At 39.3% G+C, this 27642-nt stretch overlaps 1 protein-coding gene across 3 annotated transcripts; it reads left to right on the forward strand.

Moving 5' to 3' along the window:
• Positions 1-1483: 1483 nt before the first annotated feature.
• On the forward strand, positions 1484-26606 carry LOC134517852 (solute carrier family 22 member 15-like). 3 transcript variants are annotated; one of them, XM_063339820.1, is made up of 12 exons: positions 1484-1584; positions 2984-3130; positions 6630-6762; positions 7442-7606; positions 9208-9337; positions 11053-11274; positions 12941-13081; positions 14884-14969; positions 19110-19218; positions 23556-23628; positions 24133-24296; positions 25214-26606. In XM_063339820.1, exons 1-12 carry the CDS (start codon positions 1495-1497, stop codon positions 25224-25226), a joined length of 1473 nt encoding a protein of 490 aa, XP_063195890.1. In that variant the 5' UTR covers positions 1484-1494; the 3' UTR covers positions 25227-26606. The 3 variants fall into 3 exon arrangements, with proteins under 3 accessions (XP_063195890.1, XP_063195893.1, XP_063195891.1); XM_063339821.1 differs by lacking the exon at positions 1484-1584 and adding an exon at positions 1991-2886; XM_063339823.1 differs by lacking the exons at positions 19110-19218; positions 25214-26606 and having other exon boundaries at positions 24133-24271.
• Positions 26607-27642: the final 1036 nt, after the last annotated feature.

The following is a 27642-nucleotide window of genomic DNA, read 5'->3' on the forward strand; positions in this document are numbered from 1 at the left end:
TTTTCCACATTAACGTGGGAAAACAGGTGATTGAACATGAGAGGGAACCTAATTGGTCTTGTAAAATCAGTAGACTTCCAAAATTATTTTCATCCTTTCTGTAGATCTCTTTAGGAAGAAAACAGGAGCCCGTCTTGTTCGTCTGCCTGCTGCTGCCATGGCTCAGCAACAGATTGCTCTGTTTGGACTAGGGTAGGAATCGCGAAAGCTGTTGGAGCAGAGGCTATAAAGACTTCAAATAAAACCTAGGATTTCACTACCGTCTGCTAATGTACGGTGACAACATGGATGAGGAAGCTCAGAAATTATTTAGAAAACCACTTTTATCCACACTGTCACAGTTCCAAGGTAAGCAGCACTTTGACCCTTGCTTAGCTCTTCCTGGGCAACATACCTACTATGTCGTGGGGCACTTGCTGCTTTCTCGGTGAGCTGCGCCGTCCCATCCAATCTTTCAACTCATTTTAGTTCTCCTGGACTAAGAGCATTTAAAGGGTGGTAATCCTAATCTACTGCCTCAAAGGAAAGTATTTCTTGATACGGCTAACTGGGGAGAAAGATTTAACCCCAAAGCAAAGATGTTATAAAAAAACCAAAAAAACACACACACCCCAAGAAAAAAACAAACCAAAAAAACCTGAAAACCCAACAACAACAAAAAAACCCCAACCACAAACAAAAACTCAAAAAACCCCAAACCTAACCCTGTATAAAGTTAATGAAATAGTAAAGCTGCATCTCTAAACATAATGCCAGGAAAAATGCAAGCGTAACCATGCGTATTATAATCTTGAAGGCACCAAAGGAGGCCACACACTGTGCTTTTGTTACACTCCTTTTCCCCAGCCCTAATTTGTAATAGTTGATAGTCTATTAATAAAGAATATCTATTTTCTAGAATAGTAATCTATTACTAAATAGTCTAATAATAGTCTCTATTCTTGATATGAAAATTGCCAACTTGCCTGGAGTTTCTCCTGTTGTCCGCAGGATGTGGGGCGTTTAGGTGGCACTCGGTAAACTGGATGGAAGCTACAGGGTGAGAAGAGCATTTGTGGTTGTTTAATTTGTTTTATGGAATCGGCACAAGCACAACGGGCTTGTTCTGTAGGTGCCCCGTTACCAGATCCGGCCGGAGAAGGCGACACAGCAAAATTAACCTTTGGTAGCAGCCTGCGGTTACCTAGGCTAGATTAAATCCTGATGAAAAATCCTGCCTCTCTTAAAATCGAGGTGAAGGAAGGGAAGAGCGGGAGCTGCTCCCGTTTCCAGAGGGCTCTGGGGGGGAGATGAGGCCATGTCCCCTTCCAGCCCACCTCGAACAACCTCCCCTCGCGGTGGCCTTGCGAGGCTGTTCCCCGCCCATGCTCCGCTCATAGAGCGATTCTTCTGGATCACTTTCTTTTAAACGAAATTAACGAGTGAAGCAATGAGCGCCGCGGAGCGCTGGCAGGTGGGAGGCGGCGGGCGGGGCGGGGCGGCGGCGGGCGGGCCATGGCGGCGGGGCTGGAGGAGGCCTTCGGGGCGGCGGGGGAGTTCGGCGGCGGGCAGCGGCGGCTCACCGCCTTCCTGGTGCTGCTGCAGGTGAGGCGGGGCGGCAGCGGTCTTCCGAGGGCTTGCGGGGGAGTTTTGGGGGGGGCGGTGGGCTGGGGGTGGTACCTCTCGGGGAGGATGGCGGAGCAGCCCGCCCCTGGCAGCGTCGCGGCGAGCATCCTCTCCCCCCCCGGTTCCGTCTCCGCTTCGAAATAGGATTTGGCGGGGTTTGCGCCTTCTGCGAGTTGTTTTTCAAACCTCTTGCTGGCCTCGCTGCAGGCTTACGTGCTCGACTTTTCAAAGTTTATGATCCGTTTCCCTTATTTCTACGCGTATCTCCCACTTCTCAAAAACTGCTTCTTAAGCTTCTGCTGAGTGGAAGGAAATGGAGCCTAACCGCAGCAACGGCTTTTTTTAGTGTTTCTGTTTTGTTTTGTTTTTGTTTTTTTTTTTTTTAAATCTCTTGTGAGAAGTGGTATGCAGGGTGCTGTCTTTAAATAGCGTCCACACCCCCGCATGCAAACATTTATCTGTTCCGCTCCTTCAGTTTCTTCGTAACAAGCTTCCTCCTGTTAGTGCAGGATTTAAACACTGCTGGCAGGGAGGGGGATTGTGCTGATTGCAGGGTTTTGTTTAGAATTTCTTTCTGCAATAATGTCCAAGGCAAGAACAGGAAAAAAAATGGCACGTTAAAGCAATGGCCAACCAAATCTGCCACCCAAAGATTTCCAAGGAAGGAAGCCATTCAAGATTCAAAACTGTTCCATCGATGGTAATGTGCTGAAAATCACCAATATGTGGATATGCTTAAGGATAATGTTATTTTAAGTTAGAAAAAATAAAATCAGATGCGAAGTCTGGAAGACATTCAAAACATCTTGAAGCCCGTAGCGATGAATAAATATTCTCATAAGTGTTTCTTCACGAAAATCTTCTTTATTCCTGCACATTCTGGTTCTCCTAATGATCCAGGTCAAGGTTTTAATCTCTGCAATGGAAAGAACTAGCAGAGACTTTTAAAAACATGATTTTTTTTTTTTTGACTTGTCACTACAGGTTGTATTCTTTGAATATAGTAAGTAAAATTTTTGTTTCTAATAATCTTGGTCTAAGTGTTAAATCTCAGCAATGAAACTAGGATGGAGGTCTTAATATCTTTCTTTCCTGTGTCTGTCTGCAAAATTGCAAGAACAAACTGAACAACCTTTCAAGAGGAAGGAGAGCGTTGAGATGAAGCTTTCGCTGAAAGTGCACCAGCATCTCTGGAGCAGTACCCACTGCTCCCAACTGCCTCGATGATCACATCTGGGATTTAAACACAGTAGACTGACTGCATTTTGTTTGTGATGCTGGGTAGGGGGAAACTGTTACCTGTTTAATGAAAATCTTATAGTATTCCATCAGGTCCCCTTGGAATTGTTTAGGGTAAATGATTATGTCTTATTTTAAGGTATACGTGGCTTGTCAGTCGATGCTTATTGTGCTTGTGGGAGCTGTGCCCAAGTATCATATAGACCAAGAGGGAATTCCGGTGAGCAGAGCTGAGCTTGCCAAGCATATCCATTTTGCGGACAACTTCACGTCTATAGTAACTGAGGCAAGTACATCCGTCGCGCCTAACCGTTTCTTCTCTTCTTGGGATTTGTGCCACTAGTGTAGGATGTGGCGCTTGTAAAAGCTGAGCACGGCTTAGTGTAATGTTTTGCTTATACTATTAAAATTACTGGAACTCACCCATCTGGCTCTCTTACTTTATTATTATTTTCAAATCTGAAAGTATATGACTAAATTATTAGTTTAGCTTTCCTACATAAATCTAATACTTATTAATTTAGGCTAAACTTTCTTTCTATTATCTATTTTTTTTTTTCAGTTTTCTTTACTTTCAGATGTTTTGGAAGTCATTACTAATGAAGAAGAATGATCATTTAACTACAGCATATAACTCTGGAATTTAGGATGAGCTCCTCCTAATAATCTGTTTTCTACCACGAAAGGTTCAATTTGTCTTGTCTGAGCAATCTGCTGTGCATGTAAGCTTTACCATGAGCTGCATTAGTTTCTCACAGAAGATAAAGATTAAAACTAGTGTGAAAATGAAACTCATGCACCACATGTCTGGGTATTTTAGCGTGTGGTGAGAGTGGGAGATGGAACAGATTGGAGTTTGCTGAGTGGGACAAAAGCTTGACCCTTCATCCTCGCGCCTTGTGAATTCCCTGCAAAAGGCTGTGTTTGCTTTTTGCTAGTCCCTGGGCTATAATCACTCAGGCGAGCATGAGTGACCTAGGCGGTGCTGCCAGTGCCAGAAAAAGGACTGCGTGGGTGGCTTGGCTTGTAGCGTGAACTGTCAGAGTCCTGCTGATGGAATTCTTGGAGCAGTTGTCAGTAAACTCATATATGACAGGTTAGCACTTGGTGTAGCTGGTGCCAAATTTTTACTTCCTTCCCATTATCCCAAATGTGATTGTGTAACGTTTATCTTGGAAAAATGTAGTGACTAGACATAAGAAAGAATGATGTAATATTGGATCATATCCTCTGTCAGAAACAGATTTTTTTTTTATTGGCTTGTTTTCCAAGATCCCACTTCAGTTTTAGACTCTCAGCAGGATGCGTGATATGGGGTAGTGCTTAACTTACCATCATAAATCAGCAAATTTTACATTTAAAAACACAGTATTAGTTAAAATTCAATGTCTCCAAAATATGTAGTAATTCTCAAGACTCATTGAAATAAATTTATGTTCCCATTAATTTCAGTAACTTTATTGTAAGAATTTTTAAATTACATTGTTAATAGTCTTCTCATGGAATCTCTAGATGCTGGCCAATGTCGTGCTGTACGCCTAGTGGTCTAGTAACTAAATCAAACTGCCATGTGGATTTAAAGTGCTGAGAGGGTATCTGTTTTGGTGGTAGCAAAATTGGCAACGTTTTTGTTGGCAAGCTGCAGTTAATTTTGACAAATACTTAACAAGTTCCTTTTGTGCAAATAAAGTAGATAGACGCATTCTTTTCAGTTATATTCTTCACAGATTATTATATTGGGCTTGTTAAAATATGAGCAACTTCATGACATGCTAAGCAGCACAAGTATCAGTTTGCAATCTTTTTCTCTTGCTCTGTCCTGAGACAGGAAGCTGCTTTTGTAAAGTTTATTCCCGTTGTTTTGGTGATGGAGCTTAAACAGCAAATATTTTCAGTTCTGTTCTGGTTTGGCAGGAGCACCATTCTGCTCTGGGGTGCAACAAAACTTCAGAGCAGCTCTTCAGTTCTGTTTCAAGAACTAATCATTGCAATTAATTTGGGCGTAACTAAGACTTTGTAAGTAATATCTCAGGCTTGGTTCATGGAAAATACAGCTGTTAGAATTGCTTCTTGGTTTGGCATCAACTCAGTCCCCTGCTTTAACAAGTGGCGATGCTTATCTGGGTTCAGGAATGTCTTACGTTTGGTGTACAAAAGCTCCTTCACCTTTGAGAAGTTGATTTTTACAGCTATATCCAGGAGAATAAAGTTGTTCCGTCTCTTGTATCAGCCTGAAATACTCCACAGACAAGAACTGGGAGTTTGAAATTTTTGTGCTGTGGAGTGCTAGCACGGAGAAGGACCTATGCCAGCAGTGCTCTGTGCCTTGGAGAGCACAGGCTGTGATATATGTATATATACTTGAAGTTTCCTGAGGATTCGTGCCCAGGAATGTTTCATTGTTGAAGTCTCCTCAGAAAGTTAAGAAACCATAAGTTTCGGGGCTAGATCTTTACCCAATGTGATAGGGTAGAATTTACTACCCATCAGGGTTTAGTAAAAACCAGCTGCAAGTGCTGCTGCACAGGAATTTTACTTCCCCAGAGTATCCAAAAGTCCCTCAAAACTCTGAAGTGCTGGGACACCGGGTACATTGGACTAAAGGCGGCGTCCTGTGAATGTGTTAAATCTTGTCCTGCTCCTGCAACCTATGTCTTGCAGGCTGCTGGATGGGTAGAGCACAGGTAACTGGTGGGTTACTGGGTGGCTGGAACCGTGTCTTCTCTGTACTTTGCCACTATGTGAGTTCTGATTGAGTAAAAGCATATGTTCCTTGAGATTGCTGTAATTAAAAGGTTCGGTAAATTCCTAATATTCTTCGGTAATCTGTATTAATTCAAGGCAGACACTTCAAGGCTGAGGTCCTAGTGTGCTGTATTGGATTTTGGTCAGGGGCCTCTTCCCTTACGCTTTTTTTTTTTTTTTTAAAACCTTCTACTTAACAAAAGTAAATATGATTATGATCCTTCTTCCTTTCCCCAAAGGACATACTGCACATGCTGTTTGAAAAGTCAGCATGACACTCATCCACTTTTTTGAAAGTAATTTTTCAAGTAAAGAAACTGGGAATTACTTGAAATACTCCGCTAACGATTAAATATTTCTTTGGGTAAAACTTTCATTGAGTTAGTTAACTTTTTTTTTCCTGGAAAATCACTTAGGATTTTCTGACTGCCATTCTTTCCAAAGTTCATGACGTCAGCAATGTTTGTGTAATGTCAGCAGTGAGTTTCTGTGAGTGGTGATTCTCCTTGTTTGTAGCAGAGGGGCAGCACAAGCTCTTGGCGTGCCTTGCCCCATTAGGAAATAGTATAAGCTTCGTTCTGATTTCAACCCACCGTCAGTTCATTTTCTTCTCTTCTGACAATTTTTGATTTTGCTGCCTCAGTTTAGCTTTTGGATGAGGTAGAAAGTACATTTTCTAAAGAAAACCTATCATTTTATTTCTAACTTTTGTTTGATTATAAATGCACATGGGAAATAAGATACTAAAATATCAATGAGTAGTCAATAAGTAGTTCTTAGAGTTTTTACAAAAAAAGGACATCTTTCCATAATCCTTTCCTGCTTCTCTTCTAGGGGCAGAGAAAGTAGAGAGAGATGTGAGTTTGTTAGGGAGGAAAAGGTATGACTATTGTTGGTGTACTGGTCAAACTTTGAACAAAATTTTAATTGGATATAAGGTGGTAAGAGAAGAATTTTGATAGATTTTTATTATTTTTGAGGAAGGTAGCAAGTTGGTGTTACTACTTTTAACAATAAGGAGATTCTCTTTTTTTTGACAGTGGTACCTAGTTGAACAAGAAGCCTACAAAGTAAGCCTTGCATCATCCCTGTTTTTTGCTGGATTGCTCATTGGAAATATCACATTTGGCCCTTTGTCGGATAAACTGGGCAGGAAACCCGTGTATATCTCAGGTAAGATTTTTAAAAGGTTTTTCTTAAGCATTCTATGTGGATAACATCATCCCTTTCTTTTCTGCCTGTGAGCCACCCTACCTGGAGGCTGCTCGTGGGTCACCTGCTCTGTCAATGATATGGAGTCGGCGATCTGTAAAAGCATTACACTCAGAGTAGAGCAGCACTGCAGTTGGCTAGTATGAGTGTGCTGAGCAGCATAGCAGCTACTGGGATATCAATGGGAGACGAAAAATAACCTGGTTTTGCTCTGACTATCACTGTTGGAACCCAGTATTCCATGCATTGCCTAACCATATTGTTCCCAATAAAAATAATTTGCATTTTTTTGGAGAGGGTGGGGGAGAATGATTTACCTAAACATCTTTCGAGTGGGTTACTCATGTCCTGCTGTTTTGTTTTCCAGCTGTGTTCGTAGCTATAGTGTTTTTTTGTTTAGTGATAGGATTGTCTCAAGGAAACCTCATCTTTGGCATAGCAAACAAGTGTGTGGCTTGAAAATTGGTTGTAATTTTCATATTTCAGAAAGGTGTGGTTTCAGAAAGCCAAATGCAAGAGATTAGAGACAAGTACTATAGACTACTCATTACAGCCAGTAACTGACTGTGGTCCTTGCCTTTCTTTTGAGTTCAAGCTGCATAGCGTTAAGTACTAATTTCATTTTATTCTCTCTCTACAGGTCTATTTTTTGATGTTGTTTTTGGGTATGTCACAGCATTAGCTCCGAACTATGACGTATTTGCAGTTTCACGTTTTTTTGTTGGAATTGTGAATGGTGGAATGGCTCTTGTGTCATTTGTCCTAACACAAGAATATGTAGGAAAATCATTTTGGTCATTTACAGGTGGGATTTGGGAATATTTAGTCATTATTACTGTGCCATGTGTTGTTTGACTATCAGTATCTTACATTTTAAGTTTGTACCAAGTCAGTTTGTAGCATAAGCGTGATGTGATTCATCCAGGTTCTAACTTCTGTGGGAAAGGTGGCTGAATAAGGAAGATGTGATTTGAGTTTGCCTCATAAATAGCAAAACTGAGGTTTTAAAATTGGTACGTTGATTCCTAAAATTTCTCTGTCTGCACACTCTATTACATTAAAAAAACCAAACATGTTTTGGCAGATTCTGCCAATTTCTGAACGATGCTGTATGGTATCTTAGGAAGACATTCTTGAAAGTGTTCTTTGAAGTTTCCCTGCACCACAAAATGACGTAGTGCCTGGATAGTGTTTTTTTCCAGTGCTTGGATGTGCTGACCATCCAGTATTTTTAAATGTCCTTTTTTGTATGCCTCTGCCAAGACTTAAAATAATTTAATGCTTGCATGTCAATCTGTTGTAAAGCTGGAGTAGCTCAGGCTGTAACGCCTCTTTGGCTAATGCAACACGGGGGAGAAACTTGGTCTAAATGCTGACTTGCCGTGGCTGCGAGCACATTTCTCTCTCTCATTTCTTCAGTTACCTCATTCCACTGTTTTTCTTATGTCTTCTCTGGACTCCTGGGGGTGTATGAGACCAGTTGTGGTTTAGTTATAACTTTCTGCCTAAATTTTTAAGTACTGAATTTTCTTCTTTTCCTGGGTTCGCTTTTTTGACTCACGCCCTTTCTCTCTCCCGCCCCTCCTTCCCCCTTGCCCTGTTGCCTCTCTCTGCTTTTCCCAGCCTTTCTCCCTGCAGGCCCAGCCTCCTGATGGAGCGAAGAGACAGTCCGTTTCCTGCCGCTTGTCGCTCTAAGTGCTTTATTCTAGTTCTGCTCAGCTGTTGAGAAAGAGGCGCTGAACAACTGCCCAGGAGCTGCTGGCTGCAGTGTTAAAGAAGCTCTCCTCCTAGCAGAGCTCCTGGCTGTGAGCTGGGCTTTGTGGGCGATAGCTGAGGGTTTCTGGGTTAGTACAAGATCTCCTGGGTTAGTCTGCAGAGGGTTTGTTAGGCTTTTGGAGTTCAGGTGACCCCTTATTTTCAACGTTCTTGTTTATGCTTGTTCGTCAGAAGTCTGCTGTAATAAACCTCTGGCTTGCAGCTGGTTTTGTACTCAACTCGGTCCTTGTACTTTTATAACTTCCAATTTCTGTTCCAGCCTGCCACCTCTATTCAAGACTACCTTAATAGACTGAAATAAATTACTCTCAACACTTGCCCTTCCTGTCCTCAGGTTTTCTCTTTAGTCTGTAGGTTCCTGTTAATTTCTTGTGCTCTCCTATGTACCACCCTTTATGGTTGAAAGGGAAAAAAAAAACCCAAACAACTCCCCCATACATTATGCAAAGTTATTCTTCATTTGGTTTGGGTAATATACTTAAGCCAGCTGGTTCACAACTGCCATAAAGATACCTCATAAAATACCTGCTGTTTTATTTATGTATATCATGGGCTAGGAATTTCAGGCTTCTGCTTAAGAACTTTTTTTTTTCTTTTGATCGCTTCTGTCTTTTGGTCTTGTATCTTCAGGTTCGTTAACTAATTTGACGTTTGCAGTTGGCATTGCTGTTTACGCTTTACTGGGTTACTACGTAAGAGAATGGCGCTACCTCACCTTGGTATCGAATACTCCAGGAGTCATCTTCCTCCTTCTTTCTTTGTAAGTGGTTCATGTGCATTATAATGATAAGAGAAAACATGCAGCAATTTAACAGTTACTTTTCTTCTCATCATTCAAGAGAGTAATATGAAAAAAGATGGCATTTTCTGTATGGTTTTGTGAACCAAGCAAGAGAAAAATCACATTGTGAAGGAAGAGGCAGTTTTAAATGAAGCAGAAGGTCAGGGTTACCCAGAAGAGAAGCTTGTGTTTCTGTTACTGTTGTAGTGGCCAGCGTTGCGAAGAGCAGCTGTGTGCCAGCTGTCCCATAAAACTTGATTACAAATCTGCTTGGGGAAGGGGAAGCCTGCCAGAGGCTGCAAGCTGGAGCATCAGCCAGGAACACTGCCTTCTGCCAAGGAAGGCCTTCAGCACTTGAGAACTTCTGGAAGTGATCCTAGTGGGATTTTAGAGTTTCTTTTCATGAGACACATGCAAAGGGAAATAAGTGAGAGCACTTGGAATTGCCTTTCTAGCGTGATACGCTATGTTTCTGCTTGCTTTTGAGGTCCCTTGGGTCTGTTCCTAGCACCGTTGTGCTTGGGTGCTCCTATTTAGAACTCCTACATGGACATTTTCATAAAAATTGTTATGAAATGCATCAGTACTAAAGGAATTAAAAGTGTTAGCTTTGTCTGGCCTGTGTTGTTACAAAATATTTTTCTAACAAATCAAGTAATACGCCTTGTATACTTCTGGTCACTTGTTGAAGCTGCAGAAGAAATAAAAGAATTAGTGTAGTAGGCTGTCTACACATTAGTACAGGGAGTGTCTAGCATACAGCATAGAAAAAAAACTTTTAATTTCAATTTTTTAAATTTTCAATTATTTTTTAGATAGATTTGCTCTTGAAATAAGTTCTGTTAAAGAACATGCCAAAAAGCCCTGTGCCTCTTCCTGTAATGAAGGAAAACAAAACCTCTGGGCCAAGAAAAGAAGTTCTGCCTAATGTATTTCCCTCTATGGTGTTCTGTTTCTGATGGAAATTAATTACTTCCCCCAAATACTAAAAATACTGGGATCTTCTGAAGTAATGAAAGTTTAGTTTGGTTGTAGGATGTGTATCTGTGTTAGGAGTACCAGAGAAAGTAAAGGTTCAGTTAAAAATACTCCATTCCTTATTTTATGGCTTGTATAAAAGCAGCAGCACGCTCTACAACCTGAAAAAAACAGGAATCGTGAACTGAAGTTGTGGTAAGCAAGGATGTTCTGATTATACCTGGGAACAGGAGATTTAAAACTTCTGTGGGCAGTGATGAGCTAGAACTGGAGCCTGAGAAGTAATTCCCCAATAATGCTTCTTTCCTCCAACTCGGAGCCCTTCCCATAGTGGAGAAGCTTGAAATACACTTTGTGAAAACAAAGTTTTGTCTGGGTTGTTCAGATAAGGGGATCTGAGATGCTTCCTGGACAGTGCTAGTGTAGCGTTTCCTAAGAAATCAGCTCAGCAGAAGTAAAGATTTAGATTTTAAACTCCTCTAACATGACTGAGTGCTTGGTCAAATATCTCCAACAATCCCGCTATAAGGTTACCTGTATTATTATCAGAGTATGTGGAATTTAATATGCAGAACAATGCAAATAGAATGTTTTTCTCTGAATTTTGTATTGGTACTTTAAAAAAAGTATTAATTTGCAAAATGGACAGATTGACGGTAGTGCTGTGTTCATAGGAATGAACTTGTTATTATTGATTTTCTGTTTTTTCCTGTTAGTATGCTCCCAGAATCACCACGATGGCTGTATTCCCAAGGGAAAATTGCAGAAGCTGAAGATGTGTTGCAATATATTGCCCTTGGTAATGGAAAAGAGAGATTAAATATAAAATTAAAACCAAGCACAGGAACTTTGAGAAAGGACGAATCGGCACCTGGTATCCTAAACTTAGTAAAACACCCAGTCCTTCGGTGGCGAACCATCATACTGATGTACATCTGGTATGTAATAACAAGATGCTGAGATGCTGTGAGTCAGTCAGACATGAGGAAACGATTAAGATTTTCATCCTTTTCTCTTAAAAATTCTGTCCTCAAAATAAATCATAAATTTGTCAGTTGATGGCAGACAATAATCTAAAATGATGCATTGTAAAGTTGACGTTTCTTTATTATTGCTGTTGTGGTTTATTTTTGGTGTGTTACTTAGAAACCGTTTCAAAACCTAAGAAATAATCTGGCGAGAACATAATATTTACATTGAGCGAAATGAGAAGCTGAAGTAGAAATTACTGAGGGGATTTGTATTTGAACCAGTTTTAGGAAGAAAAGGACTATGGGGATTAGACAACAGTAGAGATCTAGAGTAAGAATAAGTGTTAGAATAAGCACATTACGCAGGTTCAGTGGAGGAAAACCGTGGGCAAGGTAAAATACAGATTGCATAAGTTTATATTAGGTGCTGTCTTGAAAAGTGGTACAACTTGGAAAAAAACCAACCCCACCCCGAAGCGCAGAAGGATGTAATATAATAAATTTAGGAATAAATGGCAGTGTAGAGGGAACCCCTGGGGTGGGGAGGGTGTTGGGTTTGTTGTTAGAGTGCTGTTAGAGTAGCAGCTGTTGCAAATTGGCTTGAGCTAAAATGTGTTGGAAGAACAGCTCTTTTCCAGAATGCCAAGAAGAAGTTTTCCCTTTAAAGGTCAGCATCATTTGAGACAATTGTCAGGATGTAGATGAGAAAAATCAGTAGTTCCATGTGTGGGCTAAGCAGAGATGTGGGATAAGCAACAGGAACATCTTTGCTAAGTAGGACCTTTCCGGAAGCATCTGAGACTTTTAAGTTGCTGGTAGGTAAACATAAGTAATTATGATGATAAGAAATTGCACAAAGTCATTCTTACCTTCTATAAGAAGAGGTTGCAGCACTGGTTTTTCTGTCTCAAACCCCGTTAAGATACAGCTCATGGACCTGTTGGAGTGGTGTCATGGCAGTTGTCACCCAGCTCCTTGTGCTGTTGCCCAGGAGCCTTTAGCACCACCCTCAGCTGTGATTGACAGAGACTGTACTTCTGCCTGTATGAGGCAAACCTTTCCTTTTCTATATCACTTGGCCCAGATTCTGCTTGGACAGTAAGGGAGCGACGAGGGAATAGGCAAAATGTCTGTAATATCTGATGGTCTTTCCAACCCACTGTTGTTTTTTTGTGGGGCGGGGATGTGGGGGCTTAGTCTTTACAAGGAAAGGGATCATAGGTTTGTGGGGGAAGCCTTCCCTAGATTTGAGGAAGACACTATGCGTTAAGCAGTGGCTGTACATATAATTTTCTTTCATAGGATTGCTTTGCAACAGTTAAGCATCATCTGCTTAGAGTTAAGCTTATTAGATTGCTAAATAACCTAGGAAAAAAATCAAGCTATTAGAAAATTTTGAAAGTTATGCTGTGCATATATATGAGTACTTATTTCTGTCAAGAAGCTACTTTGTTTAGTTAAATAAGAACTACTCTTTGCCTTGTTTCCCTTTTTGGAGGGGAAATAAGAGTTCGCTTCCTAGCATGTAACTCTATATAGCTCATCCATAACTCAGCATAATTTACTTTCTAAATACCTCCTTAGCCCTAAAGACTAGTTATGTTAGTAATGTAACTTTTATGGTTATTTTTAGGTACGTCTGCAGCTTTGTGTACTATGGACTAACTTTAAATGCTGGTGAATTAAGAGGAAATCTGTATTTAAATGTGGCTCTTTCTGGTCTTGTAGAAATTCCAGCATTTCCTCTCTGCATGTTTTTTATTGAGAAGTCCTGGTAAGAAGAACTTATTTCCTGGTTTTCTGCATATAGTTGTAGATAGCCTAGAAAAATATTAACATTTTGCTCAGTAAGATACTTCACCGTTTTTCTAAACAGTGTTGATTCTTTGGGGATTTACTCTGCTGCAAGGGTTTTTACAGTTAATACAGAAATGGGACTCTGGTTTTCTGCCTCTTCTCTTTTTTAGTTTTGTTCATCTTTTGAATTACTCAAGCGGTGAGCTTTTCAATGATTAATGTTATTAAAACAAGTTTGGTCTTTATGGAAAAAAGTGAGTTATCTAAGTATCTGTAGCTTATATAAATCTCCTACATATTTTGTTGAGAATTACTTGATTTTGTACTGCCCACCAACTGCAGTTGAAAGCAATTTGCAGCATTGTTCACTTGTACTTAAACTTTTCAAAGAGAACTTTGAAGTGAGAGCCTTTCAATTTTTGTTAAGGCTTTAATGATCGATGTCTCTGTATTTGTATACTCCTTAATATATTTGGAGGCCATTCTTTACGTGGGTACTTATTTCCAAAGCCCAAACAGTTTGGCAACCCAGAGCTACTCAGGGTTTCATGTAGCCTTCAATTTGAGTATCTTTGTAACTATATTTTTGGTGTCACTGAGGTCAGTGGCAAAAATCCCATTTTCTTCAGTCAGGTGAGGGTGTCACCTTTTGGTTTTTTTTGGGGCAGTAAAAAGCTGTCAGCTTGGTCAAGCTAAAAAGCAAAACGACCAGCCAACCTTCACCTCAAACCCAAGAAGCCTGAGTCAAGGACATGCATTTAAACTGCACAAGTCCTTTTCTATATATTTTTTTTTTCCATTGTAATTTGTCAAACTAATTGTGAATTTCAAGCTTTTGGTTTCCTGAAGCGAAGATCTGTGTAGCTTTAGGTGCTTAACGCAAAACAGGGTGTGACAGGCCAGCTGCTCTGTTTTCATGCAGTTTTAGGGAGCAGTATCCTTAAAGTATAGCTTTTTTGTTGCTAAAATATTTAGAAGATTTTAAAAACAAGTATTCTATGTTTGTTATAGATACTGTATTTCTACTGGTATGGTAGGTATGGTAACTATTTCTACAGTTAGAAACAGCTGTGAGACTTTATAAAGTAACAAGCATGTACAGTATTTCTACATGCCTGCAAACTGTTACTAAGGATATCTTTATTTGTGGTTCTTTGCAAATAATTATGAAATATTTAAGTATGGCAGATGTGGAGGTGGGCTGGTGATTTGCTATCCTGTCATCTTCTCTCTTATTTTAAAACACTAGGCAGTAGAAATATCCTCTGCTTATTTCCATGTGTATACCGTTAGACAGAAAAGCATACAAAATAGTTTTACTGTGTGTGTCCCAAGTGCATATATTTATGCAAAGTTTTGTAAAAGAGAAATACATATTAGGAAGCATTAGAATTACATTTTCTTGACCAATATTAATTTGATCTTTGTGTGTATGCACTGTAATACCCTTTTGGTGACAGGGCCCGTTGCCTTGCTCAGTACAGAGAGGAAAAAATTCTGTGAGTTCTTGTTGCTGACGTAGATGGGTTCTTCTCAAGCCTAAAAATTCAATAATTTAAAAATCAAAGCTTGGGTAGAAATAGGAAGGCTTTTGTTGGAGTACTTCAGTACACAGAACTAGGAAAATACTGTAAGAGTTGAATCACTTATCAAGGTGTAATAGATTTATAACTGTTATTAATACCGCTGTGTACTTTAGTTGGTATTTTGCAGACAAATTAAAAAAATACAGAAGGAGTTTGTTTCTGTCTTCATCTGCATGCTCTCTTTTCCTTCTAGGTCTGGAAGACGTAAAACTACAACATGTTTTCTGATATTTGCAGGATTTGCATGTATATTTACCATGTTTTTACCAGCAGATGCTGGTAAGTATGTACTGCTGCTAAAGTAGATGTTTGTTAATTTGGATAAAAGCTGACAAAACAACTTAACGAATATTTTGTGACTGAGTATATCAGGGCATAAAGCCCTGTCCGTTTATACCCGTCTCTTCCTTTTGGGGCTGGTCAGGGAGCCAGGGTCTTGTCTGTATTGCTTTTAACTTCTTGCAGGCATGATTTGACCCTGTTAATTGACTAAGTTTGACTGCAAGCCCTTGGCTCTTTGAAGGTCGGACCAAGCTATCACCGTCTGTCTCAAATACTGATGCTGTATTCATTTGTCACTATTAAGGAGTTTACCTTGTAATACTGGATGATTTAATAGCTGGAGCGCAGTGCAGTGTAATGTCAGTTTGACTGGATCTTGACAGTGTGAGATGCCAAGCCTATCTTTACATTTGTTTTGGTGGCATGTAATATTTATAGAAGTAGGAACTGAGATTTTCCTGAATTAGAAGCTTAATTCATCATTAAAAAAACCAAACCACTAGAAAGCTTTAAAAAAATACTTTGTACTTGAAAATTAGAAGTCAGAATTGCAGTATGGAAGCCATAGGGATGGCAAGAAGCTTGCTGCCTCTCTCAATCTCATGTTGTATGTTGCGGTACTATGCAGTTGCGAGGACAGCTCATGGCAACAGTTGGAGTATCATCAAGTATATTTCTCATCTCAAAAAGTGAGTTTTTTCTAACATTGTCAGTGACATTCACGTATGTTAGGTCTTGTATTTTCACTTTTCTTTCCATTTCAAGTATAGTTTTTCTGTACTAACCTTTATTTTAGCTACTGAAAACTTATGTCGATATGACACTGACAAGTAGAAGCAGCTGCTCTCTGCTTGTATTGTTCTTAATATTGCTTCAGTAGAAATACTTTAGCCTTAACAGTGTTTTCACTGAGGAGCATGAGCGGTGTGATTACAAGGTAGCCTTCTATAGGTTGTGTTTATCCTTAGCAGATATAAATGCTGCCTAGCATCCCTTTCAAATTGATCTCGGAAAAGTCTCAGGAAGAAAAACAGAGATAAAATATCCCATAATCCTATTTGCCGTGCTTGTGTTAATTGAAACCCTCAGACGTTTGTTGCTCCTTTTACTGAGGCAGTTTCTTCCTTTGTTTCCAACAAGTTTGCTCATTAGTAGTGATTAATCAGGATAGGGTAATAATTCCTGAAGAGTTGCTGAGTTTCAGGAAGTCCTCTACCTTTTCCAGTTGACTTGACGTTAACCCCATTAAAATGTCTGACTTTCCGCTGTAGTAAGAATAAGGCTGGTTCTTGGCCCAGTGTGATCTGTGTCAGTTAAATACAAAGAAATTCAGCTCCAAGCGTGATGAAGATGAGTCATGTTAGATGAAATGAGGATTGTTGCATCTCTAGTCTGACCCTCCTGTTACTAAGGAGAACGCTTCTTACATTTGTCTACATCTGCATTCTTCTGCGTGATTGATTTTATTACAAGGGATTTAAGATTCTATTGAGATATTGGGGACTTGCCTGTTACGTCTGTAACCTTCACTCAATTTCTAAATAACTCTGCTAACTTGTGAATGAGAATCTGATCCAAGTAATTTCCCCTGTGGAATCGGCCAAGAACATTTGTGTTATTAAATATGTGTACTGAATTTGAGACTAAAACTGTCTCAATGGTTAAGTAAAAACTGATACGTCCCTCAGCTCCGTCTTTCCTTATCGCTTAGAACTCATCAATTAATTTGTGCGAGTATCAGATTGGAAGACGGTGAGGCAGAGTGGCAGCGGAGGGGGAACGGAGCTGTAATATTATTTTCTTTCAAAAGCTGCTGTAAAGCACGAAGATATCTGCATTTTGTCTGTCCAGCAAGCCAAGAGAACTTTTAGTCTAGGGGTAATGAGATTTTAACTTTCATTTAGATTTATCTGCTTCCGTTGAACACATAGTAATGTTTTGTGATTTTCATTGATATGCTTTCCACTGAAGGAAAGAAAATTTGCAGTTCTTTAAATCAGTTTTGTCTCAGCTTTTGTTAATGTTGGATATTCTTTTTTTTGGTGTCGAGAACGACCCTTTCTTGGTGGATATTTTTTCTGAAGTAAACTTAAAGACTCCTTTAGTTTCAGAGGTACTGCTTAAGTGAACTTATACTCATGAAGATGACAGCCTGAGGGTGAATCTACATAATGGCACTGCAAGTGAGGCTGCTAACGGCATTGATGGCATCAAAACTTAATCACAGAGCAACTCCTGTTCTAGAAGATCTTAAATGTCAGCACCATTTGTCACCGCTGTCCCCCATTTTACTTCTCTGAATTCCAAAGATCAATTAATGGAAGACTGTCCCTTATCAATAAAACTCAAATGCATGAATTTAGCGAGAACTTACAACTTTGCCTTTTACCCAGGTTTGAGACAGTCGCCCCGACTGTACTCTTTCAGGCAGAATTGTGTGAACACTGCTGCTACTGGATGTTCAGGTGAAAGGGTGTTAGACAAAATACAGTGGAAGGGCTAAAGATGCTGCGTGGATGTGCTCGGCTGGACCTTGCGAATAACCTACAAATGGTCACCAGAATCCCCACAGGAGAAAGTGCATTCCTGCTTGATGGCGTTACATTTTATAGACGTAAAGAAAATAATGGACTATTCTGCAAGAATTGCTAAAAATGTGTTCCAAGACTATGAGGAAAATATAATGACTATCCTTGGGCTTGCTTACACAAGGCAGCTGATGTGAAGTGAATTTCCAGTGTGCTTCTAAACCCACAATAATTCCCTACATGTCCAGCCTTCAGTGTCCCCCGAGGGGAACCTGGAGAAGACAGTGCACTTTAAATTCACTCCTGAGCTTCCGAGTGCTCATTTCACTGTCTAGACAGGCTCTTTCTTCTCTTTTGATAGTAAGACCAAAACTTCCCAAGTGCACTAATGCTACGTTTCTAATATGTGGAGATGCAGTATTCAATTTAAGTCTCCCTGGGAGAGAAACAGCAAGTTTTAAAACACTTTTGAGAACTACAAATCTCCTCTTCGTCGCTTCATGTTTGGCTGATGGAAGAAAAGGGATGTCCCAGCTTTCTAATGACACCCAGCAGGGCTCTGAGGGCCAGGCTCGCACCTGTACACCTGTCAACTGTGTGTAATATCATCCCAGATCTTAGTGAGCAAGAGGAGAACTTGGATGAAAATGTTGCATCTGTCTTGCATGAATTACAGATATAGCTGCAAAAATACATCGCACTTAAAGAATTTAAATCAAATTTCTGGATTTCAGTTCATGTACACGTGAATTTCTGCTTCAGTTGAAACAGAATCTGACTTGATCGGATGAATAGAACTGAAAATATTCAAGGGCAAAATTAAAAGAAAAGCAATTGAGCAATTGGAGTTTCCCGTTAATTAATCGACATCATTTGATCCAACCCAAAGCATGCTAAACTCAGTGCTGAGGAAGAGAACCTGAAATACAGATAGTTGTAGCATTCATTCTTTTTTCATGCTTAAAAAAATGTATATATTAAATTCTCTTTTTGTTAAAATGGATGGTGCAAACATAGCCATAACCAAAATCAGGATAATAAAAGCCAGGTTTCTTTTGGACTTTCAAAGATGCACGCTTCAGTTTAGCCAACTAAAGTCTGGCTGTTAGTAAACTGGGCTGCATTAGCATTTCTTCTTGCCAATTACAAAGCTGTTGCATTTTAAATCCCAACAGGATGTCCTTGGGGAGCAAGTAAACCATTGAGGTGAATCAAGTTTTATGGCTTTAATCTAATAAATTAGTCCAGGAGGCTATGTTTTCTGTTCCTGTCTAAAATGCAGTTACCTGGGAGGGTATTCTGACTGCAGACCTGGAAGCATTAGCCCTTCCATTTAGAGCTGTGGTAGTTTTATGCTTTCCCAAATAAATGGGCCAGATTTTTCTTGGTCCTAAATATAATTTTATGTATCAGATATTACACCAGCTCTTAAAAATGGTTGGGAAGAACTCGGGTACTGCTTTTGTGCTTGCGGTTGAAAAATGTATGGCTGAAACATTCGTTTTGCGTGATGGTCTCTTAAAGAGGATGGAATGTTTTCAATATTGTGTAAAAAAGAGTAAGAAAACAGACTATTTATGCTTACAGCTTGTTTTCTCTTTCCTGAAAGGTCTGCTCCTCAGTCCCACTTTGTTAGCTTTGTGTGGAAAAATGATGGTCAGCGCGGCTTTCAACATTGTGTATATTTATACATCTGAATTATACCCAACAGTACTGAGGTAATTCAACAGAACTTCTGGGTAAATGAAAATACTTTTCTCACCCAGCGATACTGATTGCTGGTGTGCTTTAATGTTTATCTGTAATTATTTTTACCTGAAATGTCAAGATGAGTTCCTTCTGTAATTAAGGCAGCTCGCCAGGGCTTGAAAGGGCTTCTCCTATTAGTCACACGTTTTGCAGCAATGCACTTTCCCGGGTTGTTTGTGGCACCTTCCTCTAGGTCTGAATCCAGAATAAAAATATGAAAACCACCTTCTTACACTGGCAATGCTAGGTGCTGTATTTCTCATTTCTACTATTGATTTTGGGGAGTAAAATTACAGGGTACAAAACCAAACATAATGATGTAATGGAAGTGTATGCTAACTTAATCATAAATATAGACTATGCAGTAAGGACTGTTTACAGTCCTCCTATATACTTATATCTCCCATATGATTATGTTTGCCTGCTGAAAAACAAGTGCTTTTCTATATTTTTGTTACTTAAATATTCATAATGCAACTCACTTCAATAGTTTCTGTATGACAGTAATTTGCTTTACACCATTTAATTCATGAACAGGTGGGCTAAACCCTTAGTTTATTTTTCATAGTTCTCACCAACTCTTTGCGAGGTTACTCTCTCTCTCCTGTCGTCCCAAGATAAACCTGAGATAGGAAAATACAATACCACACAGTCTTGTTCTTCTCACCCCCGTCTTGGTGCCACGTGACTTTCTGAATTTCTAAGCACGTGTTCAGAATTTGAGCCATGTTGCACTACTTGCTCAAGAAGAGCAACTACAGAACTGCTGCAAAAATTGAGCCCTCTTTGGAGAGAGCAGGAACATTGGAAGCTGATGTGGAGTAGGAAGGTGTCCCAGCTGGTGGATGTGTCCGCTAGCACCATAGAGGTATTTAGGATGGTGATGTCAATCACCTGATTCCAGGACACTGAGGGCTTTTGCGGGGAAAGATAAGTAAATGTGGATCACTCCTTGGATTGGCTTTTTTGTTCTTTTGAGGTTCACAAATTACCCTATGTTACGGAGGCATAAAAGCTGGTCTGTGAATGCAATTTTTGCGGTAATACTTGTGAGGATGGAGGTGGATTGACTGTTTCTAGATACCGAGCTTCTGATTCTTGGCGCAGGTTTAGGGCAAGTCCCAGGGACACTGACTGAAACTGGATGTGAGGGTTTGTTTGCATCCCTGTCCAAACCTTTGTATTCTTTAAGGCCTCTTTTTTTTGTTGTTTTTTTGTCTTCAGTGGCTGGTTTTTGACTTTTTGTTTTCCTGTTCCCTCTGGTTTTCTAGAGTTGAGAATCCAGAGAATTAAGTCTGAAAATGTTTTAATTGCTCAGTGTTTGCTTGATTCACTGTTTTCATGTTATGCTGTCTTCCAAAGTCCCGTTGATGTTCAGTACCCAGTACGTGACGGCTCATACCTGGCAGGATTTACAGTAGTGGCTCTTTGTGTTTGAAACTAGATGTTTGTGATTAGGAAGATTTAATACATAAATTAATCCAGTGAGGTGCTGCTTCATCTGAGAATCTGCACTAATATTCGGGCAAAAAAGTAACTTTATGTGTCAAAGATACAGACGGCCAGCGGAGAAAATGCAAGAATGAATACGGTTTGAAAAATTAGCAGCTTTATTAGATCACTCATGTTTAATAATACGACAAACTGCTACAGTAAACCATATGAAAATTTCTCACGTGTGGAATTTTCATACATTTAAAAGTATATTTATCTCTCCAGTACTTTAATTGCAAGTATAGTTCATGCAAGAAAAGCAGTGATGGGCAAGTGTTTAATTTAAAGCGAAACATGAGCACCATCTGGTGGTCCTTGCAAAGCTTTGTGGTGATGCTGGCATTGCTCTGACAGTGGAGCTAAGGCACGCCATGTGATAAGACACACACCGTTCTGGAGCAGTGGAGAGGAGGTAGAATAAACTTTTTTATTATTTTTCATTTGGATTTCATTTTATTATTTTCATTTGGATTGCATTTTATTATTTTTCATTTTTTTGCAGAAAAATTAAATGTCTCCAGTATTACTGCTCCTTATTTTAAACCTACTTATTACTTTAAGCACGAGGACTGTTAGGCATTTTTTTTTTTTTTTAACTGGTACATGGAGTAATGACAAATACACCTCATGCTAGAAATGGGGGGGTGCTGTGGGCTGGAGAGTGTATACCTGCTTTGGGCTTTTTTCCTTTTTGATATGTCTTTAAAATACCTGCTAGGGAACAGAATTTAAAAATAAAAAACATTGCTACTGTTGCATTTTGTACAAAAAGGAAGGTTGTCTTTGGAAACAAAATGTAATCATAGCTCTAGTAATATAGATGTAAAAATAAACTCATGGGTTTTTTCATGAGAAAGTGGTAGAATCATAGAACGTGTTGGGTTGGAAGGGACCCTTAAAGAAGGTCATCTTGTCTAACCCCCCTGCAGTAAGCAGGGACATCTTTAACTAGATCAGGTTGCTCAGAGCCTCATCAAGCCTGGCCTTGAATGTCTCCAGGGATGGGGCCTCCACCGCCTCTCTGGGCAATGAGTTCCAAAGTGATGACATCCTTGTATGTGATGGATGGAATCAGACTAACTGGCTTGAGCAAGGCTCCAGGCTGATGTGATTACCCTGGTTGTAGAGCTATTTTGGCTGGCATTAGCTCAGCGCTGTGCTCCGTGGGATGGTGGGAGCACGTGCAGCCGTCAGGTTCAGTAGGCTTTCTGGTGAGCGTGGTGGAACTGGGGCAGTAAGGTAAGACAGAGTGCGTGGTCAGCTATCAGCAGCGCAGCATCTCAAGAATACTTACTAATAGTGTTAGTATCAACTTGGGCAATAATGCGTTTTTCCTCTTGAATAACATGACGTTGTCCTACGTGACCCAAACGCTGGTGAATTCTGAATTAAAGATATCCTAAAGTCTTTTAACAACTGCTTTCCTTCTGCATCGGAATTGAAATGACACAGTTTGCATTTAGGATCACCTTTTGCCCTACTCCAGAGAAAAAGGAGCCAGCAAACCTCTTGATGGGACAGGCTTAGGGTCTGTGGGAAGGGTGCTTCTAAATGAAAGGTTCACACACAGACTGGTGTCTCTCATCTGTTCGGGGATTTTGTTGACAGGGGAGGTGCTTGGCCTTGTCCTGTGGGGTTTGGATCAATGCTGCCTCAATGTGAGGAAGCGTGGGTTGTTATTTTCCTTTTCCCAAGAGGCTCTGATGAGAGAAAAAAGTTGCTTTGTCTGTTTATTTTTACACCGAAGTCACTGGCTTCTCATCAGCTCCTTCCATCATCCGTTTCCCTTAACCTGTGCAAAGGGCCATTAGGAAGGGATGTGCAGGTGGGTGGTTTTGGTATACTAGTGACCCATGTCACCTCTCTGCTGGTCATCTTTAATCCTGTCACTCTCTTCCTGTCTTTGGAGGAGGAAAAGGAAGCGGGGTGAGCGGGAGCAGCTCAGCTCAGTGGTGTGGCTGAGGATGATGATGGATGAGAGGAAGCAACTGAGAGATGTAGGAAAAAGAATGGCCACCATAAGCCGGTTCTTGCTGTCTCACTGATGATGGGTGCTAATGTCAGTCTCTGGAGGGGCTGTTAAATATTTAGGAGTTGATACAGAGATGTAAGATTTTGGCATTCAATCAGGAAATGAAAGAGTTTGAGGATTTTTGTAACTTTCTCTGAAGAGGATCTTTGAAGAGGATCCTGCTGTTCTAACCCATGCTCTGATTATCACAGTCTGGATGATATTGTTTTAAACTTGTCTGAAAATTGAAGGGAGCGCGGAATTCAGCAGCCCCTCTAGTGACACATCTGGACAGATGTTTTCAAGCTTCACATTGGCAAATAATTATTTTCTGTGTGGAGGTAAGCACTGACTTTTCATCTCTGCAACCTGAGGTGGCAGAAGAGAGGCTGAACTGGAGATAACATTCAGGATGTTCTGTCTGAAGATCCTGCCAAATTTTGAGATCATTGCCCCATCCAGCACAGGGATGTCCAATTAAATTGCCCTGTAAGGCAGGTTGGAAAACCTCTCTCTTTGTTCAGACTTGTGTGAAGGATTGCACAACAGGGTGGTTTTGCTAGGGTTTGAAAGGGCAGGGTTTACCTTGCTGGCAGGTAGTTGTAGAAAATCTTCAGAGTAACTGCTGGAGGTCTGTAAAAACTTCTTTTTTTTTTTTTTTTTTTTTTTTTCTCTTAAATAAAGGCTATTGGTAATTAAAAAAAAAAGTGTAAGTTGGTTCTGACAGTGTCACCACATGTTTGTGCAGGATTCAGTTGTGTGTTCTGAAACTACAAATCTTTCATCCTTTGTTTGAAACAGAAACGCTGGCTTGGGTGTCTGTTCCATGTCCTGCAGATTTGGGGGCATTTTGGCTCCATTTGTGCCATCTATGGTAAGATTATTTTCTACTTTTTACACAACTCAGACTTATTAAATTCTCTCAAAAGCACTTTGCTGATTTTGGCACCATGTATGCCTGTATTTCTTAAAAAAAATGTTTTTATGAAAAATTAAATAACGTTCACTCAATTTCAAGATTTAATGAACAAGGTGTTTAAAAATACTTGGTATTTTATCCCTTTTGGAAATAATCTAATGTTCTGTGTTGTGTTAATATTTCATCTGTTAGTGAAATGATTGTCATATAATGCATTCAGTACTGCTAAGACTCATTCCATATCTGAGTTTTTAGGCACATAAACAAAGTTTTTCTTATAAAGCTGTTTCTGTGAAATGACATTTCCTGGGTTTCTTTGTTTTACCAGTGTATAGATAATTGCACAGATCGCTGGAGTGAAAAGTTGTAGTCTTTTGGTTTTGACTGCAGTTCACATGGATTGTACATTTTAAGATCGGGAAACAATGTTTGGTGTTTACTATGGATCTTTAATTTTAGAAATCTCTCAGTCCTTCTGTACCGTTCGTGGTGTTTGGGATCAGTGGGCTGTCAGCGGGATTCCTGACTCTCCTTCTGCCAGAAACGCTAAATAAGCCAATTGCTGAGAGCATTGAAGATCTCCAGGGTCCCAAATACCAAGTGCTTAAAGACAAGGATGCAGAGTAATTTATTGTTTTCTTTTTACTGTAGCTTTGCATTATTTTCCCCTCTATCTTATGCAAGCTGTGATTTAGTGTGTATTGCTTAGATTGTGCATGAGCGAATGTGAACATGAAGTTTTTAAAGCCATTTTTCCTTCACGTTTAGTGGGAGATTTTTGTTTCCTTAAAGGAAAACAAATTTTAGAAAGGCAGTCTAAAATAACCAGGGACAATACATTCAGCAAAATTCCCATGCTTTTGCAGTAAAACAACTAGGCATATTTTTCACATATTGTAATGTGTCTTTTTGTCATGTTTTATAGTGGAGCATAATCAAAAATTAATATATATCTGAGGAGGTGTGTTATCCTTTATTAGTCTCCTGGGTTAGAGCCATTTAAAGTGTTTTTCTGTTGTTGATATGCACTAAGTAAAACTTCTGAAGTGGGAAATAAAACCTTTATTTGTTTCAACGGGTAATAGAATAGAAAATGTGAGGTATGTCCCCTAAGTTTAGGAATGGCTTCCCAGAAGAATTTGTTTTAAAGGGAGATGGGGGAATTCATATAAGAAAGGAATTATTAGCTTAGAACTAAGCAGGCTTAGTGTAGGTATAAAAGAATATATGTTTTTCTTATGTTTTTCTTGATATGCTAGATTGTTAATTATCTGGTAATTATTGTACTTAATCAGTTTAATCATACTACACACACTATTATGCTTTTTTTTATGCCTAGTACATAATAATACTGCATTCAGTTGAAATAGGGAAAAGTATTTTTAATAATTTTTAGGCTTTTCAAAGATCATTTCACTTCTGATTTAAAAAAAAAAAATCAATGAATTCTGGTTTTCACGCTTGCTAGCCTATAAAATAGGACAAGAAAAATAAGATACATAAACTGCTTTTCAATAATTATTATTCTTCTGTCTGACAGGGAAACCAGTTAGAAGAAAACTCTTAAGTTTCAGAAGGCCTGTCTGTGGTGGAAAATGAAGCTTCCATTGAGAAGGTGCTATAACAGTCCAAGGGCAGAGTCTTGCTCTATATGTCTGACAAGAAATGTTGGAGGACTCATGTATAATGCCGTCTGTTGCATGTTGAGCAATTCTATATGGAAGCAAATTGAGAAGATGGGAGAAGTTGATCAAAGCTTGTGAGAAAAGAGGTGACAAATCTGTGCATTAATTTAATGACTTAACAAAAGCATCCTTTGGATCTTTGGACTTCTCAACTGCTTGTTAAAATGAAGTATTAATTTATTTTATAAGATGTAATTGCTAGCTTCAGATTAAGCTATAACGTTGTAATTGAAGTGATGGGTATAATTTAAAATTTAGATGGCCTTATATATTCAGGCAAGCTGTAATCATGAAAAGTAACAGCATCCTATATGTGCTAATTTTCTCTTCAGGGTTTTTTGCCTCTAAAATACAGTATACCTCACATCGTGTGAAGAGACCAAAGCTTTTTATGAGTTGTTGGCCTTAGTATGTCTAGCATACGAAACCTGAACAGGAGATCTGAAAGGAGAATAAATGGATTTTATTGAGGGAGTAGGTAATTTTTTAATACAGTTGTACATGAAAAGATACGTAAAGTTAAAAATAGTACTGGATTGGAAAAATTGTGTCAGGTCTTTAAGAGGTGCGTTTAAAGGGGAGGATGAAGTAACCTTTAGACAAAGGTTATTAAGTTCTAGCTGTATGTGTGGAACTAGAAATTGAGTTATATATTGTATAATATATGTAATAATATGTAATCCAATACATTTCACATAAGATTTGGAAATTCTTCCTGCAAGGCGGGTCGGGATGTTTGGTTAACAGTAAATTTATATTGGAATAAATGCATCACAAATGTTACAGGTTTTTGATGGCCAGCAAAATGTTGTTATTAAAAAGAAAATTATTTAACGTTTCTATTATGAGTGCTGCTTTTTCCAGGATGTTTACCCAGGCTTGGGTAAGAGAATGCTTGTATCACTTTGACTTTTGGCCCTTTATCAAATGCATCTGGTAGGAAAAGTTAATGAAAGGCCTCTGTATTTTCAGCAATTTCCGTAGTTAAATAGTAGTTCTCCAAATGGACACACACTTACACACACACACGTATGTACACATAAGCACACGCAGGTTGCTCTGCCTGGATGCCTCAGAAATCTGTGCTGCGTGCAGGTGTATCAGTCCAGGTGAGCCCTACAGATAGCCTGGTCGGGTCCCCAAGAGGGTGAAAATGAGTTGGCAATTAGAACAGCATTTAGATAATGTTGATCTAAAGGTGGATTGCACGTGCTTTTCTTAACCTCTGGGGCTGAAGCTTGATGACAAACAGCCTATAGAATATGCTGCAAACTTTTATCTTCTAATCATTTATTTATTCATCGTTTTTGTAATGTTGCACTTCTGTGAGGATTAGAGTTGAGTTTGTGATTTTTTTTTTTTTTTTCTCCCGAATAACATTAAAGCCTTCCGTTGCATTAACATTTATAACCAGAGTGACTGATTATACCTCTTCAAAGTATAATTGGGTCAGCAGGGATATGGTAAAGACCAAGTTTTGTTACTGTTGACTTCAATTTTTTTATTACAAGAAATAAAAGTTAATAAGAAATGGAATGATATAAAGTTGTATTCCCAAAGCAGAGACAAGACTCTGGAACAGGAGGATCGTAAAAGGTACCATTATGTGGTGGGAGTCGTATTTCTTCCTCCTGCCACACGTATCAGGCTGTATCAGAGCATTTTTCCTTTGCCTCTTATTCCATGTTATGTGAAAAACAGGAAACAAAAATCACTTACATTTTGAACATGCTTATTTCTGCTTTATTTGACTTGGAATTAATGAATTCTTTGCTTGGGGTGACTGCTGTGAATTTGGTGGATTGATGACCAGAAAGCTGCGTGTCCCGAAAGGAAATTAATGATCTTTTCAGCAGCCCTGGCGTGATTCATGGTACCTGCAGCTCTTCTTATGAGCATAGGCCAGTGTGGAAGTTGGTTTGGTACTTTGTCTCCAAGATCCAAAAGAGAATAGATGGAGAGTCGATGGAAACATTGACTTCTATTTTTTGCTTCTTATCTTTTCAATTTAACATCTTGTTTAACTTTTACTTCAGGTATCCTTGCTGCCTGTGCTATTGCTGGATAAAAAGATGCTAAAAAAAAAAGAAGTGTTTTTCCAGTTACGTGTTTAGAAATAAGGAAAATTTTTGCAGCTTTATTAGAAATATTTTGTTGGGCTAATGTAATCAGCGCATTACATCTTACAAGGTCCTAAAGTTAAGAAACCAACACTGTCATTACTGTATATGTCACGGCAAATCAGAAAACGCAGCTTTTTTGGTCAAATGACTGCTTTTTTGGA

This window comes from Chroicocephalus ridibundus, chromosome 6, assembly GCF_963924245.1.
Source record: "Chroicocephalus ridibundus chromosome 6, bChrRid1.1, whole genome shotgun sequence".
In the NCBI taxonomy this organism is placed as follows: domain Eukaryota; kingdom Metazoa; phylum Chordata; class Aves; order Charadriiformes; family Laridae; genus Chroicocephalus; species Chroicocephalus ridibundus.